We start from the raw sequence: 27,754 nt of genomic DNA, 5'->3' as shown, positions 1-27,754 counted from the left end.
AAAAAGTTATTTTATCTCTTTTCAAATTTTACTTTTGCTTAGATTATTAAGCGTTTATCTCAATGCAATCGACACAAATATTAGAAAGAGGTCGTAAAATATTGCTCGTATATTGGGTGTCAGAACGCACAGTCAGATAATCCATGATAGAGAAAAATGCAGCATCAACCAAGATGCTTAATACGGGCAGAAGATACGCACAGAACAGGGGCGCATAAGATAAAAGCTAACCACACACACAAGAAAAGAGAAACCTTAAATTAAGCAAGAGATCAAAACCAAGGAATACGAATTAAAAAAAAATAGTTTTAAGGAAAGGCATTAGCTGCAAAAGTAAGTGGCTAATTAAACACACATTGGTAAAGCTAAGGGGTAAGTTTCTAAATTTAGAACACAATGTTAAGCTAGACGCATGCCAAAACTGTTAGGGGCAGATTTCTTGTGGGTAAGGGGTGTAGATATTTGTCCATTAGTGGGGAAGGGGTGTAGGCATTTGTCCATTAGTGGGTAGGGGGTGTAGGCATTTGTCCATTAGTGGGGAAGGGGTGTAGGCATTTGTCCATTAGTGGGGAAGGGGTGTAGGCATTTGTCCATTAGTGGGGAAGGGGTGTAGATATTTGTCCATTAGTGGGGAAGAGGTGTAGATATTTGTCCATTAGTGGGGAAGGGGTGTAGGCATTTGTCCATTAGTGGGTAGGGGGTGTAGGCATTTGTCCATTAGTGGGTAGGGGGTGTAGGCATTTGTCCATTAGTGGGTAGGGGGTGTAGGCATTTGTCCATTAGTGGGTAGGGGGTGTAGGCATTTGTCCATTAGTGGGTAGGGGGTGTAGGCATTTGTCCATTAGTGGGTAGGGGGTGTAGGCATTTGTCCATTAGTGGGTAGGGGGTGTAGGCATTTGTCCATTAGTGGGTAGGGGGTGTAGGCATTTGTCCATTAGTGGGTAGGGGGTGTAGGCATTTGTCCATTATAAGGGAGGGGGCGTAGAAATGTGTCCATTAGTGGGTAGGGGGTGTAGGCATTTGTCCATTATAAGGGAGGGGGCGTAGAAATGTGTCCATTAGTGGGTAGGGGGTGTAGGCATTTGTCCATTATAAGGGAGGGGGCGTAGAAATGTGTCCATTGGTGAGTAGGGGGTGTTGGTATTTGCCCATTATAGGGCAGGGGCGTGTTTGTATTTGCCCATTATAGGGCAGGGGGTGTAGGCATTTGTCCATTAGTGGACAAGGGGCGAAAACATTTGTCCACCATTTGTGGCCACGTATGGAGTTGGCCGTGTCTACATAAATGCGGTGTTTACTTAATTAGATCATACTACTTGAATTCATATTGCCAGAATCACAGCAATATAGCATGCCTTCACAGTCTTGCATTGATTTTTTTAAGACTTGATGACGTAAGCTGGGGTTAATTAATTCTGTGTTGACACCACTTAATTACTCCTGGAGCATTTCGATTAATTTATTTTCCAATTAAGGCGTGTCAATGTATGCAAAGGTTAGCAACTAGTCTGTGTTAAGGATTCTACTTTACTGAGACACAAGATGGTCTTGGTTTAACTTATAGAGCTAATGTTAGAGCTATTACCTGATTAAAATCTACAATCGTTAACAACCTCTAACAATCTACAACCGTTAACAACCTGATTAAATCTACAATCGTTAACAACCTCTAACAATCTACGTTTACCTGCTGTGTGTGCGAGTGCTGGGGAGGTTTTAAATTGGAGGTAAATAAATAGACCTGAGTGTTAGAGTCAAGTTTATAGTCAAGCTTAACTTCCTGCTTTCTTCCAGAATTTCAGTTTCTTTTTCGTTTTTGGAAACAATAATTTAAAAAAAAAATTACTGAGCTAGGTCAGGATTAGGTTAAGTACCATTTCGAAGCTGAATGTCCATGGGGCAAGTGAAGTAGAGTTCACCTTTTTCAGTGTTCACGGCATGTGGAGGGACTGTGTGGTCAACACTATGCACAGCCGCCTTTATTTTCTCTAACGTGAGTCAGGTACCCACCAGAGCTGAGTTCAATAATGGAAATTCTACTGACACGAACCCAAGATTAGGTTATTTCTCTATGTTTTTTTTTTTTATTACAATTAGAAAAAAAAAACAAAGAGTTTTTAAACAATGAGAAAAAAACAGCTAAAATTAAGTTGAATTTTGTTTTTAATATCTAAATTTGACGTCACATTCTCTGATCATCCCCTTGTCAGATTTCGGTAGGTAAGTCAGGCCCCATCCCATATGAGTATAAAGTAATTTATGACCCTTAAGGCAATTCAAACAGGTAATGGGTCATCCATTTATGACGTCCACACGGGGGGGGGGTCCGAAAAAAATTGACTTTTGCGGACGTGTATATACTTTTAAAGGGGAATTAAGTTTGTGGACGGGGGGGGGGAGGGTCCAAAATCCAAAACAATTGAGGACGTCATTAATGGATGACCCATAAGGTTAACCCACGAAACCCAATCACAGACAAGGGATGACCGGAAACGTTACCTCTTGGATGTCGGGGCAGGTCGCTTTGACCTGGCCGAGACCGTTGACCTCTGCCTGGGGAACATCCGCCTGAGACTGGCGGTGCTGTTGTCGTAGACGTGCATGCTCAGGCGGTTGGCGTAGTCCCGGGCGTCCTCTGGCAGCACGGGCATAGAGTGGACCAGGGAGATGGAGGGGAACATGGGCTGGGGGTGGCGGTCACCTGGAGACAAACGGGGGGGGGGGGGGTGTACATGAAAGTTGATTTTTAATAGCAAAAGTAGTGGAGGTATGTTAAGTTAACCAGGAAGATATAGCTCAGAGCAGGGGTTCCCAAACTTTTTTTACTCAAGAGCACATTCTAAAATATTGGTAGGGTGGCGGGCACCACCTATTTTAAATCGACAAACTCGTTCCTGAGGCGTAGCAACCCTTCCCGTCACCCGGGGACAAAACTTTCGATTTGCACCCCCCCCCCCCTCAAACTTTCGATTTGCACCCCCCCCCCCCCTCAAACTTTCGATTTCCACCCCCCCCCCCCCTCAAACTTTCGATTTGCACCCCCCCCCCCTCAAATTTTCGATTTGCACCCCCCCCCCCTTTAACCTTTCAATAATGTTTATGAAATAAATTCTGTCTCTGTCGAATAGTGAGAGGCGGGCACATACGAATCGTTCGGCGGGCGCCATGGCGCCCGCGGGCACGGGGTTGGGAACCCCTGGCTTAGAGAATAGATTTTTTTTTTTTAACTGTCGAAAATCAACATAACACATTTAAAAAAATATATAATTTAATATACAAAAGTGGAAAAAGTACTTTAACCAAAAAAACAAACGGAAAACAAAAAGAGAATAATAATTTTAAAAACATGAGAAATAGAAAAAAAAGTAGATATTACACAAGTAAGAATAAAAAGACATAGTAAAAAAAACTTATACACTGATGAACATAGAACAAGACTGTCGGTTAGCATTAAGAAATGCAAACATTAAATTGTAATTAGAATGACTACATGTAATGCTCGTGAGCATTAAGAGAAGAAAACGTTTAAACTCTAGTTGCTACCTGTAATGGAAACGTTTTAACTACCTGAATGGCTAGACCTGGAGCTGACAGGTGTGGCACAGATGGACTTGTAGGGTTGGGACATAGGGTCCTGGTTCTCTTCATCTTCGTCAAAACTGTAAACATGATAATGTCAAGTTTGTAATGTAAGAATGACAAGTTTTAAAACAACATGAGAATGTCAGGTTTCTAACAACATGAGAATGTCAAGTTTCTAATGTAAGAATGACAAGTTTCTAACAACACAAGAATGTCAAGTTTCTAACAACACAAGAATGTCAAGTTTCTAACAACACAATTATATCAAGTTTCTAACAACATGAGAATGTCAGGTTTCTAACAACACAATGATGTTTAAGTCAAGTTTCTGATAGAGGAAAGATTATGCCCACTTTATATAGTGTAATAGGCATTTCAATTAAAAAGTTTCACTACATTCAGTCACTCGTAAAAAAAAAAGTCCAATTTATGTTGAGAACTAATTTAGGTTAGTTGTACCACGTGACATTCAGAACTTCTGCAGATTTTAATCGAAAAGGACAAAAAAAGACCATCTTAAATTAAAGCCTAATCTTTTTAAACTACTCTTCACCCATTAAAAATAGCAAACTACAAATAACTTTAAAAAAAAAAACATCAAAGTGTGTAATATTTCTGTGTTTCACTTGCATATATATTAAAACTACTGCACATCGAAATCTCCAAGACAACAATAGCTATCAAACTGGACAATTAGACTAAGACAAAATCTTACAGACTAGACAATTAGACCAAGACAAAATCTTACAGACTTGACAAGACTATAGAACCAAGACAAAATCTTACAGACTAGACAATTAGACCAAGACAAAATCTTACAGACTGGACAATTAGACCAAGACAAAATCTTACAGACTAGACAATTAGACCAAGACAAAATCTTACAGACTGGACAATTAGACCAAGACAAAATCTTACAGACTAGACAATTAGACCAATACAAAATCTTACAGACTAGACAATTAGACCAAGACAAAATCTTACAGACTGGACAATTAGACCAAGACAAAATCTTACAGACTGGACAATTAGACCAAGACAAAATCTTACAGACTAGACAATTAGACCAAGACAAAATCTTACAGACTGGACAATTAGACCAAGACAAAATCTTACAGACTAGACAATTAGACCAAGACAAAATCTTACAGACTAGACTATTAGACCAAGACAAAATCTTACAGACTAGACTATAGAACCAAGACAAAATCTTACAGACTGGACAATTAGACCAAGACAAAATCTTACAGACTAGACAATTAGACCAAGACAAAATCTTACAGACTAGACAATTAGACCAAGACAAAATCTTACAGACTAGACAATTAGACCAAGACAAAATCTTACAGACTGGACAATTAGACCAAGACAAAATCTTACAGACTAGACAATTAGACCAAGACAAAATCTTACAGACTGGACAATTAGACCAAGACAAAATCTTACAGACTAGACAATTAGACCAAGACAAAATCTTACAGACTGGACAATTAGACCAAGACAAAATCTTACAGACTAGACAATTAGACCAAGACAAAATCTTACAGACTAGACAATTAGACCAAGACTAAATCTTACAGACTAGACAATTAGACCAAGACGAAATCTTACAGACTAGACAATTAGACCAAGCCAGAACGGACACAGCACCCAGTGCGGCTCACCTGATTCCTTTGGTCATCTCACAGTGGATGAGGAACCTGGGCACCCAGTAGGCCCTGAGCCGCCTGAGCACGTCGTACTGGGTCCTCAGGAAAATCGTGTGGCTCAGGCCCTTGTTGGTGGCGGCTTGAGTGATCTGGTCTAGGGCGTCAGACGTTAGCTTCAGCTTGTACTTGTCCTGGATGTTCCTGGTGTCAATATGGAGGGGGTCAGTACATAGGGGTCGATATAGAGGGGTCAATACAGAGGGGTCAATATTGAGGGGGTCAATACAGAGGGGGTGAATATAACAGGGTCAATACAGAGGGGTTAATTCAGAGAGGTCAATATAGAGGGGGTCAACACAGAGGAGTCAATACACAGGGGTCAATACAGAGGGGTTTATTCAGAGAGGTCAATATAGAGGGGGTCAATACAGAGGGGTCAATACACAGGGGTCAATACAGAGGGGTTTATTCAGAGAGGTCAATATAGAGGGGGTCAATACAGAGGGGTCAATATAGAGGGGGTCAATACAGAGGGGTCACTATAGAAGCGGTCAATATAAAGGGGCTAATACATAGGGGTCAATATAGAATGGGGTCAATACAGAGGGGTTAATATAGAAGGGGTCAGTACAGAGGGATCGACACAAAGGGGTCAATATAGAAGGGTCAATATAGAGGGAGTAAATACAGAGGGGTTCGATACAGAAGGGGTCAATACAGGGGGTTCTATAAAGAGGGGGTCAATCTTTTTTGTTTCTTCCCCTCACTCTCCTCCTACCCTTCCCCCCCCCCCCCCCCCCCCACCCCACTGCTTATCTTTTGCCACTCTGTCGTATCATCAAGCCTTATTTTTCCATTTTTCGTACATCCAAATCTTTTTTTTCTAGACTTAATAACCTATTTTATTTTTTTCTCCAAGGTGGGGGGGGGGGGGCGATTGATTAGAGTATTATTTTACAGATAACATATAATATTATTTTCTTTCTAGGGAGTGGGGGAAATTCAGTGCACCCACGAAAAGATGCCAGAAAGAATCTTTGTCCCCGTTTATTATATTTGTACACCCCCTCTCCTTTTTAACTTTTATTTCATTATCTCTCTTCCTCTCTCCCTCACTCATATATATTTACAACAGAAACCATCTTACCGGAAGTGAGCGTTGCGCATGTCCATGTTTTGATCGTCATCAAAATCCTCCATCGTGTCCTTGAAGTTCTCACACTCCAGCCAGAAGGTCAGCAGGTGCTCGCCTGAGGTGCCTCTCAGAAACTCACGGAATTCCTCGAACGTCTTGTGCTGGTGGCGATCGTGGGATTCCGTTAATACTTTTACCAATGTACGTTACTAGTTTGTTTTAGTAATGTGTGTTAGTAATTTGTGTTAGTATTGTGTGTTAGTTATGTGTGTTAGTAATGTGTGTTTGTAGTTTGTTTTAGTAATGTGTGTTAGTAATACTAATCTGTGTTAGTAATGTGTTTTAGTTCTGTGTGTTAGTAATACTAATCTGTTTTAGTAATGTGTGTTTGTAGTTTGTTTTAGTAATGTTTGTTAGTAATGTGTGTTATTAATATTTCGGTTATGTGTGTTAGTAATGTGTTTTATTCATGTGTGTTAGTAGTTTGTTTTTGTAATGTATGATAGTAATGTTGGTTAGTAATGTGTAATATTAGTAATATTTTAGTAATATGGACGAGTAATGTGTTTTAGTAATATGTTTATGTTGCTTGTTTAAGTAAAGGGCTTTATAAAAAGTTGTTTAGTAATGTTTTTCAAGTAAAGGTTTAGGTGACATATTTTAGTAACGTATTTAAGTAATGTCTTTCCATAACGCGTTTTAACTCCATTACAGCAATTCAAAGGTAAAAGTTACAATGAAGTTGTGAGCACAGGTTTATAAAACAAAACAAGTTTAGATGAACTTATGAACGGGTTTCGATAAAAAAAAATAAACTTAAGATCATACAAGGAAAACAAGGACCGTATACAAACTGCTTTACTAAAAAGAAAAATGTGTCCCTACGAGCAGAAGAACACAGAAGGACTGTGTACAAACTTCAGTAACACGACAAATCGACCGCAACAGCAATCAAAACTAACCAACAAGGGACGCTACTCACTGATCCGAGCATTCGCTCCTTGACCTGTTGCACGGTCATCTTCAGCCTCCCCTCCATGTTCCTCACGTCTGCCTCTGTTTGGGCCTCACTGATCCCCTCCTCCTCAAACTGGACATAGTGCTGACCGTCCGGTTCCGGTTCCGCCTCGCCGAAGAATTCCTCGAACGGCTGGTACTCGAACCCAGGCATGCCAAAGTAGTCGTCGAGATAGGTGGGGGCGGAGAGGGCCCTGGGGTAGAGAGGCGATTGGTTGGTATATGTCATGTTGATGTCAACGTACGTGTAATGTCAATATGTCATGTCATCTGACAATTGTCATGCCAACGTACGTGTTATGTCAAGTAACTTGTCACTATCCACTGGCATGTCAATACATATCAGCAAAGAGAAACAGTGGTACTAGTATTTACATTTTATTAAGATAACTCTTAATTTCGGGTTTAATTAAAATAAAGCATTGGTAATTAATTAACGATGATTATTTACAAATGACATTTTAGTCATATATCAGCACAATGACATAGAGTCAGGAAAGTAGACAGGATAGAACTAAGGGTGTCAGAAGTTTAGTCAAAAGACGAATGCCACAGTGGACAGAGATGGCAGTAGTGAACTGATTCCTTCACTAATTAAGTAACAGCGATATAACTAAGCATCGAGTTAGAGAACTTTCTCTTTTCATCACATGAAAATATTTTTTTAATTAGTGTTATTTAAGGTGTTGTCTAGAGAAAAAAACAACATCAAAACTCATTTCTTTTTCAATTTAATGTTTACTATTTACAGATGCTAACTTTTATATGAGACGTTCGATACAGACAGTATCTTTTATATGGGGCGTAACTCCCAAAACAGATATAATATCATTCATATGGGACGTAACTCTAATTACAGAAACAGATTTTTTTTTAATATGGGAGGTAACTCGCGCTAACCTTGCTCCTCTGATAAAAGCCTCTTCTGTGGTTGAAGGCAGAGCTTGACTCATTGAAGATTTAGCGCGGTCTTGGGGGAGAAAGAAAAACAAATTAAATAATCAGTTTCAGATTCGCAGTACACAAAAAATTGAAATGTTCTATTCATATAAACTTATCAAGCGATAATTAAAAAGGAAAAAGTGAATCAAGCTAATTACAGGTGATTAGCCTAATGGTAGTGGTGCAACTTTATGCAAGACGTTAATGAGACATTTTATTGGAACAAACAATATCCTCAAAAACACAAAGATTTTGTTTGATTAAATTTGTGGTGAACTGTACTTTATGTTTCTCTTTACTTGAAAATTAAACTTTTGGTCTAACTCTTAAGTCTTACCGATTAGAGTCTGTTTTCAGTTAAGGTTAAGTATGGAGTTAGGTTGAGAATAAATATCAATATTTTCAATACCCGGAAACGTCTGACGGAATTTTCTAATAAAAGATGCAACAAAAATTACACTCACCATATTGTTGTCTGCTCATGTTCCGTGTCTGTTCACTCTTTGGGGTTTTAGACGCGACATCCGGTTGTTCTGACAATCTAGAAATTAAAAAAAAAATACAACTTTAGAGTGGAATGGCGTGGTTGCATGGTAGAGCGCACGATTCTTTAGTTCGGATCTCGGAGTAGAGTGTGTAGGACGTCATTGAGGTCACCCAGCTGTAAAGGGTACCTGATTCATGTAAGGGAAAGTAAAGGCGTCTGGATCTATAACTGACCACACAACTCCAGTGGTCACAAAACAATCAACTATATACTTTATTTACCCTACATGCTGATTAACGTAAAAGGAAAAAAAATGTATACAGAGTAGATATTTGAGTTCCAGAAAATTTTTGCAGAAAATTAAATCACACATTAACAAAGGGACGGTGTGGTTGAATGGTAGAATATTCGAATTCTATCTCTAAAGTCTTGAACTCGGATACGGGGCCCTAGTACACCCAACTCTGATGGGTACCCGACTCACGTTAGGGAATCCAAGGCGGGCGGGCATAGTGCTGACCACACTATCCCTTCAAATGCCGAGCTAAAAACAACAGGTGAACTTTACTTCGCCTGCCCATAAACCGCATGTTTCAAAGATTAATTTACTTTTCTTAACATCTTTAACGTTAGCAAGACTTAAATGTATCGGCATTGTAAAAGACTGACCTTGTCCTTTGTCGACGACCCCCTGGGGTCTTGCTGCTAGACGTCAGGATGCCGTTTTTCGTCTCGTTGTGGGCGCGCGGCACCAGCTTCTCCTGGAAGTCTTTGAACCGGAAGCTGGAGGAGGTGCCGGTGGTGGTCGAGACGATAGCGCTGTGAGATTTGCTGGACGTCTGGTAGGGGGTGTTGTTTTCGGTGGGCGGGGCGTCAAACTGTTGGTTGTCTGTGGGGGAGGGGGGGGGGGACAAGATTTGGTACATGTTAGTTAAGTGGTGAAAGAGGGGGGGGGGGTAGAGTCTTAATTTGGCATCGGTCAAACGGCATGACATGAAACCGGGGATTATCTGTCAGGATATGTTCAGAGTTTTGGGTTAGAAAGTTATGTTTGAGGCAGCAGGGGAAAGAAATAACGGATGGGGATAACGCTGGCGATATTATCCCATTGTCATTGCAACAGATGGACTCTACTTCATCTGCTATAAGACCGTACAGTCTGAAACGAATTTTGTTTCATAACAAAGACATGGTATAGATAGACAAATTTGGATCCCGGGCAGATGAGGCTTGTTAGCTGGGGACCACAGTACATGTAACTGAGAAAATTCCAAAATAATAATTTGAGAAAATACTGCTGCATTGCATGTTATTTTTTGGTTGATTTAAAGCTGTGTAAACTAATTCAGAACGAAAAGCAGACAGACGGGTTGTATGGTACAAAAGATGTTGACACTTAATGTTTAATCATGTTGGAGGAGTTACCTGCAATATTATAGGACCTAATTAAGGAAAAAATAAGAAAAAAGACTGAAGACAGAATGACTGGCTATATGTTGATACGTAATATTTTAATTATGTTGGAGGAGTTCACCTTTATTAAAATAATATACTAAAGAACGAAGTAAGAAAAAAAAAACTGAAATCCCCAAATGTAAAAAATACACTGACAAAACCACCCGACATATTTCGTTAATAACAGCCATCAACATAAGCATAATTTAAAAGCCTACCGTAGAAGAAACCAACCGCATATTTCGTTAATAACAGCCATCAACATTAGCATAATTTCAAAAGCCTACCGTAGAAGAAGCCAACCGGCATGGAGAGAGCTCGACTTCCCGGTCTCTGGTACCGGTAGAGGGCGTTGTAGTCCAGCCGGGCGAAATCTTCCTCGAAGTCGTTCAGGTTGTTGTTGCCGCTGTTGTCGCCACTGATGCTGCGTGTGGTAGAACAATGGTGAGGTTAATTAGTGGTATGAATTAGTTAGCTGGTATAACGACATTCGGTTTGATATAATTATATGGGACGGTGCAAAAGTCAATTTCATTTCACTCTAATATTCGAAATGTAGTCCCCCTCCACGATAACTAAGATATAGTCCCCCCCACCATATCTAAGATACAGCCCCCCCTCTCCAAATTATCTAAGATGTAGTCCCCATACCCTAAACGTAACTAAGACGATAAGTAGCCCCTACACCACCCCTACCAATAGTACCTACGACTTGAGATGTAGCCCCTCTCCCTCCCCGTCTTAAGATGTAGCCCCTCCCCCAAAATAAGACTCGAGATGTTGCCCCTCACTCTACTTAAAACTTGAGATGTAGCCCCTCCCCCTTGTCAAGACTTGCGATGTATGCCCTCCCCTACCTAAGACGTGAGATGTAGCCCCCCCCACCTACGACTTTAGATGTAGCCCCTCCCCCTACCTACGACTTGAGATATAGCCCCTCCCCCTACCTAAGACTTGATATATAGCCCCTCCCCCTACCTAAGACTTGAGATATAGCCCCTCCCCCTACCTAAGACTTGAGATATATCCCCTCCCCCTACCTAAGACTTGAGATATAGCCCCTCCCCCTACCTAAGACTTGAAACATAGCCCCTCCCCCTACCTAAGACTTGAGATATAGCCCCTCCCCCTACCTAAGACTTGAGATATATCCCCTCCCCCTACCTAAGACTTGAGATGTAGCCCCTCCCCCTACCTCAGACTTGAGATATAGCTCTCCGACGCCCGGCTGTATCCCCGGATGTTCCGGCTGCTCTCCCGGCTGGTGGATTGTCTCTCCGTGTCCAGGGGCCGCAACAACAGCTTGACCAACTTCAGCTCGCGGAACAGCTCGGCCCTAGGTCAAAGGTCAAGGTCGTTAGTAGAGTTAGTGTTCTTCTAGCAAACACACGCATACACACAGGTACAGTGAAATATAAATGTGCGAATACAGCATACAAAGACAAATCACACACATAAAGACGTACAAACACACAGGTAGGCCCTACTCAAACACACAGAAACACACATACATAAACATACACACACAAATACAACTAGGCCCACTTAAACACATGGAACCAAACACACATAAACACGCACAACCACAAAAGTAAGCCCACTTAAACACACATAATTTCACACACATAAACAACCACACAAACACACTAGAATGCCTACTAAAACACACAACAACACACACAAGCCCACACAAGAATACCTGAGAAACAACGTCAGCCTCTCCTGCCGGGCCCACTCCAGCATACGATCCCTGACGGCGTCTGTAGGGCCGAAGTGTAGGGAGGGGCTGAGCGGGGGCAGCACCCCACAGGTGTCGGGGGTGGAGCCATCGATCTCCTCAAACGCCCCGGTCAGTCGGTTGTAAAAAATAGCTTGAGGGAACACCTAGCAACAGTAGGGTGAGAAGCGGTTTATGTATTGCTTCATCACAGGCAGAGGCGTAGCGAGGGGAGGGGGGGGGGGGTCGGGGTACATATGTCCCTGTGCGCCGACCTTAGGGGGCGCCAAAATGGCTTTGAAAAACTAATTGAAAGTTTATGTAGGGGGATGCAAATTGAACATTGAAAGGTTCTTCCCGAGGGGGCGCCAAATTGAAAGTTTGTCCCCGGGCACCGGGAAGGGTGGCTACGCCTCTGATAACAGGAAGTTCTGTTTTAATCGATAAATACTACCAATGGAAAACTAGTTATTGCTGGCAATACCACCAAAAGTACCACATTTTTTTTCCTTTAAATACTGAACATAACTCTAAAAAAATAATTTTTAAAAATATATAATTAAGTTATCATACCCTAATACGCGAATTACCGGCGAAAGCCTTACAAATAGGAGAAAAACATTTAAAAGTCTACACAATAGTTTTGATCCCCGATGTAATTTGCGTGAATTTTAATTTTAGTTTTATATAATAGACTTGGGACTGTGTGGTCGAATGGTAGAACGTTTGACTGCTAGCCCAAAAGTTTTGGGTTCGGATCTTGGTTTCAACATGTGACATTAGGACGTCCCCGAGTCCAACCAGCTAAAATGGGTACCTGACTTGCGTTGGGGAAGAAAAGTCGGCTGGGCATAGCACTGACCAAAATTTCCTTTCATATGCCGAGGTCAAGAAACATATGAACTCTACTAACCCGATCGCTGGGTCTAAGGAGGAAACTTTATTTGTTGCTTTTTTTTTACCCACCAGACTTAACTGTTGGCGTATTAGAGATTCGTTTGGGAACCGAAATTGACACTTTCGGGTCAACAGTCGTGGGTTCAACCAAAACAGCACACCTTCCCATTGTAAAATTGTAAAACTCTCAACAAGTGTGCCGTGACTTACCGGCAGAGCTAAGAAACAGTTGAAATAATCCAGGAACAAGTCATCATAGGCCAGGAGGTCCTCAATGTTCTCACCTGTAATGTCCAGAGCTGAAAGTGTAACAAGGACATCCCAATTATCTTACAAAACGCATGACATTTTCATTTCAACCACATTTTTTTAAAGAAAATTATAAGACTAAATGGTAGGTAAGTACATGCTTCTTGCTAATTGTTGATAAGTCCTAAAATTAAGCTAATTATTGTGTATTCACTAAAATTACATATAGAATTAGAAATAAGTATATATATATATATATACATACATATATATATATATATATATATATATATATATATATATATATATATATATATATATATATATATATATATATATATATATATATATATATATATATATATATATAGGCCTATATACTCACACTCCATGTATGTAAAGCTACTCTAACTTAAAAAGACATACAGAGTTTTGAAATTATGCAAACTTAAAATGGGAGAAAATGACATTTGCAAGAACGGTAACTCGGGAGAACGGTCAGCCATTGATTCTTACTGCACCGTGTGTGTACACAGCTCAGGAAGGGGACGTAACTTCGACACCGTGTGAAAAGGGCGTTAATCCTCATTTAGATACATTCTGATGTAGGATTGAAATCCTGGACATAGTAAGCCAGGAGCTACTCCTTATTCCTGGCACCCACGGCCCACTACCTTGCGACTTGATTGATAGATTATTTATTGTGTAACACGCACGATTTACGGATTAGTTGAGATTTGAGGTATAAAATCGACTTAATCTGTCAAACGTTGAATGCAAATCCCGGATTAGTGGGACTATGACGAGTGAACAGTTGCGTGGAAAAGTTGCGCGCAGGTTGCTGGCATGGTAGATTATTTGCAAGTGGAGGTGGTTTTATGATTGGAATCAACTCTGAAAGTCCAGCAATGTTGTCTTCATTATATTATTGAAATAAAGTAATTAATTAAGTAATAAAATACTTAAAAAAGTACCCAAATGGTGCAATGGGATTTAGGGAGGGGGGGGGGGGAGTATTTGGCGGGATTTTCAATATGTTTTTTATTACGGCGTGGTTTAGTTGGAGAGCGAATGATAGCTAACTCCAACAGTCCTGAGTTCTGATCCCGGGCAGACGAAGCTAGGAACAGCATCTCATCTAGAAGAGAAATCTCCAGTTAAACATAATCAAGCAATAATTTGGAGATTGCTCATGTGTGTACATTAGCTATGGAAGCAAATCCACAAATACATAACTGTTGGGGGAAATTGCGTTCATAATTACAATTAAGAAAAGATTATACCAGACAACCGAATTTTCTAATAACCAAAAAATATAGTTTTTGTTCGCAAGGATCAGTTTAACAGTTTTGACCAGGGGTCTCCAAACTAAGGCACGCGGGCCGGATGCGGCCCGTGAGGTCCTCTCATCCGGCCCTCGGAGATCTTTTAGTCCACGGAAAAAAAAAGTTTGTTGGAGGTGGCTGAGGAAAAATTCAAAACAAACTGAAAATGTAGCATTGGGTGCAAATAACATTGAAGTAAATGTGGCCAGTTGCCCAGCAAATGACCTCCTTAAAGACAAGGAAGACTTTCCTAATATTAAAACTTTTACAGGTGCTCGACCACACCGTTTCCTTTTGACTTCAATATACTTAGCTACATTGTAGCTAACATTTTGATTCTATACAAATACGACATAGGATACACTATATTATATAATGTCTACTTGATATTGTTTAAAATTAATATAACTTATGACAAACATATAAGTAGTACAATTATTGTTTAAAACCCTTTACCACAAACATTATTACAATTTAAAACAAAAATTTTAATAGTTGTGTTAATAGCATACCTGATGACGATATAGAAGACATCTTAATAAAAGAAGAACTAGTCAAATTTTCTCCAACATAAACAATGGCTTTGTTTAAAAACAATAATAAAAATATTTCGCCCACACACAATAGCCTACACGTGAATTAGTTTCAATTTTTAAATCTTGGAGCAAAACCAACTCATCATCCCACTCGAAACAACAATATAGTAGTCGAAAAATAAATCCACTTGAATACATTCAAATTGGTTTTTAATTCTGTGGAATTGAACACCCCGAAGAATCGATTCATAATACCAATACGCAAGGTTCGATTACCCCTTTGTAGAAGTCAGGCCGAGTCAAGCTCCACCTGAAGAGAAATCCGTTACAAAAATCGATACCTCAAACGACAATAGCCATTTATCTTCGACACTAGCAGGGTATGACCCGTCGTTTTTAACGCATGTGGATTTAAACTGAATTTTTTTCCCTTTCATACGCAAATCATGAAGCGTGTGACGTTTCAACCTAGGCTATTATTATTGTGTGTGGTAAATAGGGGTAGCTCTTTGACTGGAGTTGGTGGGGTTAAAGTTAAAAGTTTCCGTACGAAGTCTACTAGAGTGTATCGCGCTTGCCACTTGATGTAACAAAAATTTGCTAATTTTAAAGTGCGCACCGATTTCAATGTTACCCTAGAGTTTTAATTTTAAAGAGGTTGGTACTTCTCCTTTAAGAACATTGAGTATATATATATATATATATATATATATATATATATATATATATATATATATATATATATATATAACATCAAATGTGTGACACCATAACAAAAAGGGGAAAAGACTGATAAAAGCACCCAGACGTTTCCAAATTTAGGGGGGGGAGTTATAATAGATTGACGACAGAAGCCTGTGGTTGTATATAACACATTTAATGGGTCTAACTACCACGATGGTAATACACAGAGAGGACGGAAGGAAGTACACAAGGGACATCACTCAAGATAACAATATTATAAATATAACTAATACAGAAGAGTGAGTTCCCTTGACCTCACAATTATTTCAATCTATTACATCCCTTTACCCTTAGAACACAATAACACATCTCTCAATAGAACAATTGATAGTATCCTAAAATCACCAATTATATTGTAACACGAACACTATGGTAGATTACATCCTTACAAACAATGCACAATATGCTACAACATAATCAAGATACAAAACAATAATGTCAAAGTCCTTTTGACCTTTAAAATCATAGGTCTAACTTATTTGGGACCTTGATTGTCCTGCTTGACCTTCTCAGTGGCTTTTGATTTGGTGACTCAATATTCTGACCATCTGGATTCTCTATCTCAGGAGGTCTAGGATTTAAATCATTAACTCCAGAATTTACATTTTCTGACTCCAGACAACTTGGTTCACTCATATCAACAGAACTTGGTTGTGAAACAAACTGAGTTGGTGTGAACTGTTCAGATTTGGTGGGATTGATAGATTCACACTTATTATCTGCACAAGTTATTTTTAACTTTATAAGACACAGGTCCTGTACATTGAACAATTTGACCTGGTATCCATTTTTCCTTTCTCCCATAATTTCTTAGATACACATTCTCATTAACACCAAATTCTCCTTCAATGAATGTTTTGTCATGATTTAATGGAACTATTTTTGAATTGGCATCTGAAAGTATTAAATGGCAAAAATCTTTTTCTTTCTTTTGATGTTACCCTTTTAGTTTCTGAAAGTGCTAATGATGTTAGCAAAGTTGTTTGATGATCACATTCCTTCTTACTAATGTATTTGAAATTGCCATATCACCATAATCATTTATTAAGTTACAAATACTTTGTTTAGGCAACTCTGACTGATAATGGACTGCATCTTCTCCATCTTTTATATTATCTTCACAAAGGGTTTTAATTTCTTATTTTATATGGCCTTAAGTCATCATTCACAGACTCTTCAGGCCAACCATTCATACAGTACTCATATACTTTTATTAAGCATTCATCTTTTTGTGTTTCTCTTTTAATATCATTCACATTTATATTGGAGTTATCCATGATAGTGAAGAGAACAAATACATCTTCTGGTACATAGCTCAGGCTTTGGTTTTTTTAAAGGTAATCTACTAAGACTATCTGCACTATTCTCAGATCCAGGTTTGTATTTCAATTCATAATTGTATGCAGTTAGTGTGATAGCCCATCTTTGAATTCTTGGTGAGGCATGCTCAGGTAGGGTTTTGTTTTCTCCAAATAAACCTAGCAATGGTTTATGATCTGTAAAGATGGTGAACTTCCTACCAAACAGAAACTTATGAAATTTCTTAACACCAAAAATGATGCCTAAGCCTTCCTTATCTAACTGAGAATGATTTTTCTCAGCCTGGTTCAAAGATCTACTGGCAAAAGCAATGGGTCTGTCACCCTTCTCATCCATGTGGGACAAGACTGCTCCTACACCATCTGGTGAAGCATCACATGTTAATATAAGTCTTTTCCCTGGGTCATAGTGAGTTAGTAAGGTGTCAGCAGACAAAGCCTCTTTTGCTGTATTAAAAGCAGCTTCTTGTTGTTTACCCCAGTGCCAAGTTGCATTTTTCTGTAGCAGCTTGTACAGTGGTGATAGTTTACCAGACAGATTCCCTATGAGCTTTGCATAGTAATTTATCAAGCCCAAAAAAGCTCTTAGTTGTTGGGTATTTTCAGGTTTGGTTGCTTCTTTAATGGCTTTTGTTTTCTCAGGTTGAGGTCTGATACCTTGTTTGCTCAATATATAACCAAGAAAACTAATTTCTGTCAACATGAATTGACATTTATCTTTGTTTATCTTTAAACCTTTTTCACCAACTATTTTCAAGACTTTAACTAGTGTTTTAAGATGTTCAGTGTCATTCTTACCAGTTATGTACACATTGTCAAAATACACACAAACATTTGGAATATCCTTAAAAATACTGTCCATGACAGCTTGGAAAATTCCAGGGCTAGATGATATGCCAAAACATAGTCTTTCATATTGGTAGAGTTCTTTATGTGTGTTTATTGTCGTATAGACTTTTGAATCTGGATGCAGTTCTAGTTGAGTGTAAGCATGACTAAAGTCTAATTCAGTGAATTTGTCTCCTCCTGCCAAATTCAAAGAAATTTCCTCAATGTTAGGTATAGGGTACCTATTTAGCTCTATTTGCTTATTCAGTGTAGTTTTATAATCTCCACAAATTCTTATAGAACCATCCTTCTTTAACACTGGCACAATGGGTGTCGCCCAATCGGAATAGTCTACCTTCTTTATAATGCCATTAGATTCCAATCTACTTAGCTCATTTTCAATTTTATTCCTCATTGCATAAGGTGGAACTCTAGCTTTGCAGTATCTTGGATTTGTGTCTTTAATGCTTAACTTCACTGTTCTATCATTTAGTAATCCAGAGTTACCAAAAACACATTTATTTTCAGATATAACTTTATCTAGTGAAGTAAGACTAGATTCTTTTACATTCTTCAATGAACAAATACTCTCCCAATTTAACTTAAGATCACTTAACCAGTTCCTACCTAGTAATGGCGGTCCATTTCCTTCAACCACAAGAAGAGGAAGTTTAACACTTTGACCATTATAACTTACATGAACCATACACTCTCCTATTACCGGAACATTGTCACCAGTGTATGTTGTTAGACACTTGTGACATGGCTGTAGAGGCACTGATCCTCCTGTGACAGCGTCAAAATCTTTCTTTGTGATGACTGTTAGAGATGCTCCAGTGTCAAGTTGGAAGCTGATGCTCTTACCGTTGATATTAACTGGTACATTGATGGGAGCATGACTTATTGATTTAACAGAGAACAGGTTGAAATCCGGCTGCAAATCAATTTGAGCATTTTCACAGGTAGAGTGGTTCATTGGTTGGGTTAGGTAGTCTTGGTGAGAGTTAACATAGTGCTGCCCTTGGTTGCGGTACTGTCTTGACTGGCTAGATTTAGCAACAGACGAAGACTTTGCAAAGCAGGCCTTGGCAATGTGACCTTGCTTACCGCACTTATAACAAGTTGCTAACTTGAACTTGCACCGATGAGATGCATGGGGACCTTTGCATCGATGACATTTTTGATAATTATTACTAGATTTAAATCTAGGATTTGAACGAGCAGGCTGTTTAGCATAAGTTGGAATGCTCTGATGGGGTTGATGTTTATTGACTAACCTGCTGTTTACTGCATGGATCTCTGAAGGTGCTAAAGATCTCGCCGTATCTGATGACTGCTGGAATGACATTGCAAGTTGTATTGCTTTTTCCAATTTTAGATCTGACTCGAGCAGCAACTTTCTTTGAATATCAGGGCTGTTTACACCTGTCACAAACTTTTCACATAATCTGTCAGACAGCGTGTCTCCGAATTCACAAAATTCACTTAAATGACGTAAAGCAGCAACATATTCTGATATTGACTCGTTTGGTTGACGAGTCCTACTGTCAAATCTAGCTCTACATAAAAACTTTGATGGGGTAGGCGCATGGTGGTCTGTTAGCAATTTGCTCAGCTCGTTAAAGCTCTTGGTAGTCAGACTAGCTGGTGCGCATAAGTCTTTTAGTAGCCTAAATTGTTTAGGCCCTATGACTGTTAACAAAACAGCTCTCTTTTTGGCTTCTATCGTCACGTTGTTAGCTTCTAGGTAAAAGCTTAACCTCTCTAGGTAATCTTGAATGATTTCATCATTCGCATCAAATTCTTTTATTTGGCCATACAGCGCCATAATTCTAGAAATAATTAGCTAATAAGCTCTAGCAAACCTCTTTTTTGCGTAATTAGGTGCTCTTTCTAGTAGATGTTTATCCTTCGTCGCCAGTTATAATAGATTGACGACAGAAGCCTGTGGTTGTATATAACACATTTAATGGGTCTAACTACCACGATGGTAATACACAGAGAGGACGGAAGGAAGTACACAAGGGACATCACTCAAGATAACAATATTATAAATATAACTAATACAGAAGAGTGAGTTCCCTTGACCTCACAATTATTTCAATCTATTACAGGGGGGGCCTTTTTCGACAAGTGGATAAGCTATATTCAAAGTGGGAGGGGGGAGGGGGTAAAATTTATAATTCGCCCCGGGCGCCGAAATGGATAGCTACGCCTCTGCAATGTATCTAATGGTGTAGGGTCCGTTATTAACGACGTCACCCTCTTTTGGGTCGTGGGCCTATTCTGTAACGATACATGACGATCACAGAGGGAAGAGGCTATAAATAGTTAAGAAAAGTATTGAGTCTTTTATGGATGATCCCCTAACGTTATTAGTTTCAAAATATCAAACAATGGACAGCCATGCCCGCATTTTCTTAAAACTAACATGGACTAAAATGGTACTGCAATTCCCAGTTGTTACTCTCTGAGAATCAACACTAAGCAATAACGTTCTAACTAACAAAAAATTTGACAAAATAAGAAAAAAATTATTATTAATATTTACGAAATATCTAGATCTAGATCTATAGATCTCTAGGGTTTTAGTCATCCACGTTACTTGATATTGCTATCTAGGTTCTAGATCTAGCCCTATAAACAGAGTTTCTTCCAGGCAGAGCCCATCCCCCCTCAAGAAAGTCTACCCCCCCTCCGAACCAATTGAAATTTATATAGAAAATATATACTTTTAACAGTATTCTCCCCCCCCCCCCACCCCCCCCCCCCCCCCCGAAAATTTCAAGTGCCCCCCGGAGGAAAAAAGTCTGGAGAAACCCTGCCTATTATAAAAGTCATTAAAAAAATAAATAAGCATATAGAACCACAATGTGATTAGGGTTGCCATGTGTCCAGTTTTGAACTGGACAGTCCAGTATTTGAGCAGACTGTCCAGGATAAAATAAATATAAATACTGGACAAGTATATGAATAATACTCTGTTACCCCCCCCCCCCCTTCTTCTGCTTTGCGGCATACCTGAGAAGGGAAGGATGGAAAGGTGTCCAGTATTTTCGGAAAAGGTATCTGGCAACCCTAGAGCCTAAATAGGTGATACGGATAATTGTAAACATTTTGATAAAAATTGTTATCAAAACGGTATCTAAACATAGATCTAGATCTAGTAATCAAATGAATTAGGGCTAGATTTCTATAAATAATATTAATGTTAGGTACTGAGACAAATTATTATTAGGCCCTATAATTATTAACCTACTGAAGAAAAAATCGATGGAGTTAACAAACACGAAATGACTAACCTCCCTTAGACTTCGGCATACTTGAAACGTTTCAGCAGAACTGAAGTATCATAGAGTCTATATCTTCCTGCTAAAATTTAATCCAAAAAGAGTATGTTACTTCGTGGTCAAAAACAATGCTCGTGTTATAGATCTAAACATTTCAACTTTTAATCCCAATAAAATAGTCCATTTTGTTATCGAAAATAGGCTCAGGCACTAGACGCGTTGCTAGGTGCCTTGGGCCGCCATGTTTTATTGATCTGAAGGTAGAACGTGATCTAGTTTTGACTCCATTCGCATTTTTAAGTTCTGACATAATAATAATCGTATGGAACAGTAGTCTTCCATGAGTACACGGCTAATTTTAATTATACGCCGAGGCAGATTTAGAACTGACAGGTTAAGGGGATTCATTTTATAAATCAACATTTATAAGACAATTAGTCTAAATAAAATTATTAAAATATTGAATTTATTTGCAGTAGCCAATGACTGTACTTTTGTCATTTATTTATTTTGAACTTTCACTACTATTAGTACTAGGCCTACTGTACAAATAAAACATATAATTTCATAGCTGTATTTAAAATGCTATATCAATTAAATAACAAATAACATTTTAATAGTAAGCCTACTCTGTTTTAATACTAATTTATTTTTTTTATTAAGTAAATAGTAAAATGCACGAACAAAAAAGTATAATTTTGAGCCCATGACATACAAAAAATATAAATTTTGCTAATTTCTGGATTAATTTAATTGAGACTTGTTAATGTTTACTCGGCCATCTCTTCCTGTGTGGTGATACTTGACCTGCCTTATGGATCTTAAAGTCTGAAACTTTACACATGTAATTCTACTATAGCACACACAAATGAAGGGAGGAATGTTGTGGCTGGTTTAGCCTTTTTTGAATCATTTCACCAAAGGCAATGAGAAGTAGTTGAGCAGCTGGTCAACAAGCTTATGGAGCTAACAGTGCTAGCTTATCTTAGCCTTTCAAGTTTGAAAATCAATCACAGATAGTTTGGACATAAACCTACAGCCCAAAATCTGACTTCCTCAGCATTGTCCAATCATGTAGACAAAGATGATGTAGTAAATTATGAAACTTTAAAGATTACTAATTATATCTTGATGCCTGCTATCACATTTGATAATGATAGCCTGTTCTTTTTTTTTTTTACAATTTAATGCCACAAAATTACTTAACGTATTTTATTTTATGTAACTATTTAAAAGAAGGAAAAGTTTGTCCTAAATTAAGTTTGACTGCCTATGAATGCTGCTAAAATGATAACCACTGGTTTATCCTTTGTTTAAAAACATCCAAGACTCAGGTCAGACTCTTTAGCTTCCTTTATATTTATCCATGCTACTGTATAACAAAACAAACAAACAAAGACAACAATATTCACATTGGAAACTTGATTTATTCTTGATATTAAAAAAATGCCCAGAAGTGTACAAAAGACCAACAACAATGAGGATGAAGCTTGTTCAACAATTTGTGTTCTAATTCTACAACTACAACAATTGCTATGTACACTGAGTTAGACACCTTTTATCTCAACTTCACACATGAGAAACCCATAAACACAGGGTAAACAAAGTATTCTCTTCTTTCTTTGGATAATCAATAGGATGTTGAAAATGAATTGTAAAGCCATTATTTTTACTTTTTAATAGATCAGCTAATAATTGAAGCAAAATCATATTTTTTAATGAAAAAGTTGAGTACTTGGACTTCAAATGATGGAGCTTTTTAAAATTTATAGATGAACTTGTAACTGAAGCAAGTCCATCGGATTTGATCATAGTCATATCTAAGTCGCAATGACATCGTGTTGACTGCTATATTACCCTACAGCAAAATTGACTCTAACAAGATATCATCGTGTTAACAATCATGTTAACCATCAGCGATGACATCTACGAGACTTTTTCGGTACATGAATTCTAATTGACTCAAACTGCCTTGTCACCAGACGGCCTTCACCTCTTGGCGACCTTGACTGCAGGTTTAGCCACCGGCTTCTCCCACCTGAGGCAGGTGGGGTCGACCGTGACGCTCTGCCTCTTACAAATCTTCTGATACAGCTCCTCAATGAGCTTGGGCGTCACGCACAGAATGTGGTTCCCTTTCCAGTACTTGATCAAGTTGAGTGACTGCAGCGTACTGACCACGTCGCTGTACGATATGGAGGTCACCTTCTCCAGGTCTCTCATGCTGACCTTGACCCCCATCTTGTAAATACAGTCCAACAGAACTGCCGTCCAGTAGCTGCGGTAACTCAACTTCCCCAAGTCAGATAAAGGCTTCTCCGGAGACCCAACCACCCCTTCTATAATAGACAGCTCGTAGCTCAAGGCAATGAGAAATTTTCCGTAACCCTTGCGCTGGTGTGGCGGCAAGGTCAAGATACAGGCCAGATTGTTGCCGTCTGGAGATTCTTTTTCCTTGGAGAAGTAGCCAACAAGATGGCAGCCGTAGCGGTCCACCTCCACCAGGATGTAGAACATGAAGGGTTCCACGTCAAAGTACAATGTTTTGTGGTCCAGGAACAGCTTGGCCAGAAGACAAAGGTTTTGGCAGTAAATCTTCCAGTCCTTGCCGTCAACCTCGAACACGGAAATTGTTCCCTGGAGGAAGAAATATTAAAATGATATTTTTCATTTAACACATACTACTAAGGTTTTCTATATTTATTTTAAAATAATAAAAACCAACAAATAATTTAACCCGCATAAGTTTTGATATGAGAAAGAACCAGCTAAATTAGAATCTAAATCAACACACGCAAGCATTGTCAAAGAAGCAGTGTATGCGTCACAAGTAGATACATAAGAACAAAATCCAAAATTTCAAATGTCTTAGTTATTTGCAACCTTAAACGTGAAAAAAATATTACCAAGATCTTTGCATTTGCAACATTTATTAATTTTATAATAAATTATAACATTAAACCTAAATGTCTTAATTTTTTCAATTGAAGTTTCCATTTTTTATTTATTATGTAAGGGTAATGAGCATACAAAATATGGGTCAGCAAGGTCGGGTCAGTAAAGCACATGGTTGCTAAACCAAAAAGTCCATAGTTTGAACCCCTGTCCAGATAAGGTCCAATAAATGGAGACAGCAACCCATCTGGGGAGAAAACTCCAAAACCAAACAACTGCTGCCTTGCAGTTTATTCTTAGTTGGACTATGGAAGCAAATCGAGAGAGAAAAGCAGGCTTAAATCAGAGTCAACAACCTATATGGCGTATACCAAGTTTTGACGAAATACTAAACTGTGTTGGAGGAAATCTTGTCCAACATTACAATTACGAGTGAAGAAAAAGATGACAAAGTGTATATCAACTATAATCTTGTTCCTCTCAGCCATTGAGGTAGATGCTCTTAGGTCTCTTATGTGTACCTAAAAGTGGTATATGTTTGCCCTCCTACCTTTGCTAGGAAACATGTTTTAATGATACTAATATGGGTTATGTATACCTTTCTGTAGATTTCTTTTCCCGGTGGGTGTCTCCATGTACACTGGGACTGGTGGTAGCGGAAGGACTTCTCCAGCTTCATGTACTTCAGGCAAAACTCACATATCCAAAGCTTCGGCTGTTTGCCGTACTCCTCAGGGTAGGGGGAAAAGTACCATGCATCAATCTCATACTTGCCAAACTGAATTTTGTCAATATACTTCACCTAGAAAAGTAAAAAACAAACAAAATTGAAAGTTTTCTTATAAAATGTATTATAACAGGTTTAAATCTACTATAGCACATACACTGACAGTGACTTTTCTTAAATCAAGCACTCAAAAAAATCAAAACATTTAACCTTTAAAATGTGCAAATTAGTTCTATATTCTTTTCTATGATATGACACTTTAAAAAGTTTTTTAATATTTATAATTAAAAAATAACATTAAAAAGATTAAATGAACACAATAAGCATTATACAGGAAAAAGGCATTTTACAAACAAGCATAAAAAGTATCTAACCTAAAAATATGTTTTTTTAAAAATTGGCACACCTGTAATACTCTAATTTCAAGAAAAATAATCTCTAATGATAAAAATTTTCAATAGAGTCACTGGAATTTTTTTATTTTCTGATATCACTATATTAGTTACATTATAATTGAAGGCAGATTTTTACAGAAGTGACATTTTAATTAGTTTTAATCTCACTTATTATAGAGTTTGAGATTTATTTTGAAAAAAAATTCTTAACTTCAAAAAATTCTTTTAGAAAATTGAAAATCATTATAATAGAACATCAATAACATGAAAAAAGTTATTAAAAATTAACAATTTCCCACTTATAAAACCTTTTTAAAAATCTCTGCGCCAGCAAAAGTACTATTAGTATTATTCAGAAATTGAGGTGCTGTAGGCCTATATTAACTATAGTTCTGGTGCATTAGACGATATCACATAAAAAACGGCAAGCCAATAACACAGTTAAAAGGTTATTTGAAGTAGCACCAGAAACCTTTTTGTCAGTGAATACAGACAATACCAACAAGAATTTAATAGCTTAACTATTTAAATTTTAGTGCTATTGAAAAAAAAAAAAAAAAACAACATACAAACCTTTGTGATAGCTTCATGTTCTTTTTCCAGAGCTGCTGTTGTGGGGTCCATCTCGGCAAATGTTTTTTGAACATGGTTGATTTCATCATGCTTGCGCTTCTGATTCCTGGTAATCTTTCTGTCTGTTCCATCAGTAAAATCTGAGAGAGAGATGGTCAGTTCCCCACTTTTGCTTTGTGGGTCTTCAAGCTTTGATTGCAAGTCCAACCTAGTCAACAAAGATAAGACACAGATGAATTCATGCCTAAATTGTAATCTGGATGAATAGTACCCATTTAGTTAAGTAAAAGAAACTTACTAGACCCTCTTACTCCTTTTTTTAGTCGATCAAACAAATTTTTAAAATAAAAATATTTTTTCTAGTAGCTTTATAATTTTAATTAGGGCCTAAGGTCTAATTTTTTTATGACATAATGGTAGAGCTATGCGCATCTTTTTCCAGCTAGAATTGACCTAAAAATTTGTCCATGTCCCTATATATACTACTATATAATTATAACTTATTATAAGCCATGTACCCAACTCTGATATTGGCACTATAATCAGCCTTTAGTGGCATATAGGGTAATATCACGATATAGCGTCGGTTATTATTCCGTAATTGTACAGCAGTAAAAAAACAGTAGTCTGTCAAGCCGTTCCAGAAACGACTGGAAATACTGTAAACCATCATTTATTTCACGGCATATTAATTTTAATACATAATGTTTAAAAATGTGCATAGATTGATTTTAGTTGGATTTTAAATACTGTTTTGCTAATTATTTTGTATTTCTAATTATTTTAAGTGTATGTGCTTAATTATTGCTGCTACTAAACATTGTTCTAGTTCTACTTACTAATTTTAACTTTAGGAAATCCATGTTATTTTACTAGACCTAGTTGTCACAAATCTTCTGCACATTTTTTTTCTGTGATTCTTAAAAGAAACATTAATGAAGTGACTACTCAGAAAAAAGATTTTTTCCCCCAGAGCATCTCCATTTGGTTGGCAAAAGATAGTTCTGCACATGCGCATTGACCTTAATAGCTGAGCTAGGGTTCTGCAGATTGTTGGTAAATGCATGTGCAGTACCATCAAAAACATCAGGAAAGCTGTAGTTTCCATTGCGCATGCATATCTTTTTCCAGCTAAAAATGGCCAAACATTAGGCCTAACTATTAGTAACTAAATACAACACTTGACTTTAATACTAATAATAATCATATTTAAATTTAGGCTCTTGTTGCTAATTTTTTGACAATTAAACTTTAAATTAAATCACTAATTTAAAGCACTTGACTTTGTTTTTATTTCAACGGTCAAATAAAGTCTTACAGTAGTTTACAAAACTCAACATCGGATAGCCTAATTTCCGACGCTATAGCAGGGGTCTCCAAACTTTTCAGTCCAGGGCCGCATTAACTAAAATTGATAGTTAGGGAGGGGGGGGGGCAGTTAGTTCCAGATATGTCTTTGATTTTTGAATTTTTTCTAGGCAAAGTTCCTCAGCCATCACCAACAAACGTTTTTTCCGTGGACAAAAAGATCTTCGCGGGCTGGATCCGGCCTGCAGGCCGTAGTTTGGAGACCCATGGCCTGCCCTATACTCTTTTATAGTATAGACAGGATAGTATTTTACTAGATCTAGAATTAAATTCTACTTTTTAAAAAAATAAAATTCTTTAAAAAGAAGAATGGTGGTTTGCATTTGCAACCAAAAGTGAAAAGTTTGTTTACCTGTCCAAGTCCACCCATTCATCAAGTCTCCTATCAAAGCCTTCATAGTGCACATACAATTCTTGTGTTCCAGTTTCACTTTGTCTAATCTGAATTATTTCAGCTGCATGGAGTGAATTATCACACCTTTTTACCAAATAGTGTTCTCCAATAACAGGCAACGAGTGATTTCTATCGTTGTTTTCTTTCTCTGAGTCGTTCTTCCTGTTTCCTTCGGCCATCTTTTAATAATGGCGTGCGTCTAACCTTGACCCAAGTGCTCTGATCTAAAA

At 38.1% G+C, this 27,754-nt stretch overlaps 2 protein-coding genes across 4 annotated transcripts in view; both read right to left on the bottom strand.

Moving 5' to 3' along the window:
- The window catches only part of LOC131927035 (regulator of G-protein signaling 22), a 47,219-nt gene extending 25,814 nt beyond the window's left edge, over nt 1-21,405 (bottom strand). For 2 of the 3 annotated variants that reach the window (XM_059282690.1, XM_059282692.1), the window contains exons 1-14: nt 21,185-21,405; nt 13,092-13,180; nt 11,967-12,151; nt 11,463-11,603; nt 10,555-10,691; nt 9,482-9,701; nt 8,790-8,866; nt 8,284-8,353; nt 7,349-7,577; nt 6,379-6,527; nt 5,247-5,432; nt 3,568-3,659; nt 2,500-2,701; nt 1,688-1,705 (exon numbers count right to left, since the gene is read on the bottom strand). In XM_059282690.1, coding sequence (XP_059138673.1) covers nt 1,688-1,705; nt 2,500-2,701; nt 3,568-3,659; nt 5,247-5,432; nt 6,379-6,527; nt 7,349-7,577; nt 8,284-8,353; nt 8,790-8,866; nt 9,482-9,701; nt 10,555-10,691; nt 11,463-11,603; nt 11,967-12,151; nt 13,092-13,180; nt 21,185-21,203 — 1,814 coding nt within the window. In that variant the 5' untranslated portion in view covers nt 21,204-21,405. The remainder of the gene's footprint in view (nt 1-1,687; nt 1,706-2,499; nt 2,702-3,567; nt 3,660-5,246; nt 5,433-6,378; nt 6,528-7,348; nt 7,578-8,283; nt 8,354-8,789; nt 8,867-9,481; nt 9,702-10,554; nt 10,692-11,462; nt 11,604-11,966; nt 12,152-13,091; nt 13,181-21,184) is intronic. The other variant, XM_059282689.1, reaches the window with a different exon arrangement.
- Nucleotides 21,406-22,579: 1,174 nt separating this feature from the next.
- On the bottom strand, nt 22,580-27,747 carry LOC131927033 (histone acetyltransferase KAT8). Its single transcript, XM_059282687.1, has 4 exons — nt 27,483-27,747; nt 25,763-25,970; nt 24,666-24,869; nt 22,580-23,809 (listed from the first exon to the last, which is right to left on the bottom strand). Exons 1-4 carry the CDS (start codon nt 27,701-27,703, stop codon nt 23,162-23,164), a joined length of 1,281 nt encoding a protein of 426 aa, XP_059138670.1. The 5' UTR covers nt 27,704-27,747; the 3' UTR covers nt 22,580-23,161.
- Between the last annotated feature and the right edge of the window lie 7 nt (nt 27,748-27,754).

The sequence above is a fragment of the Physella acuta genome, unplaced genomic scaffold (assembly GCF_028476545.2).
Source record: "Physella acuta isolate Inbredline_101_S28 unplaced genomic scaffold, ASM2847654v3 ptg001366l, whole genome shotgun sequence".
In the NCBI taxonomy this organism is placed as follows: domain Eukaryota; kingdom Metazoa; phylum Mollusca; class Gastropoda; family Physidae; genus Physella; species Physella acuta.
This window is presented reverse-complemented; position numbering and strand designations above follow the sequence as displayed.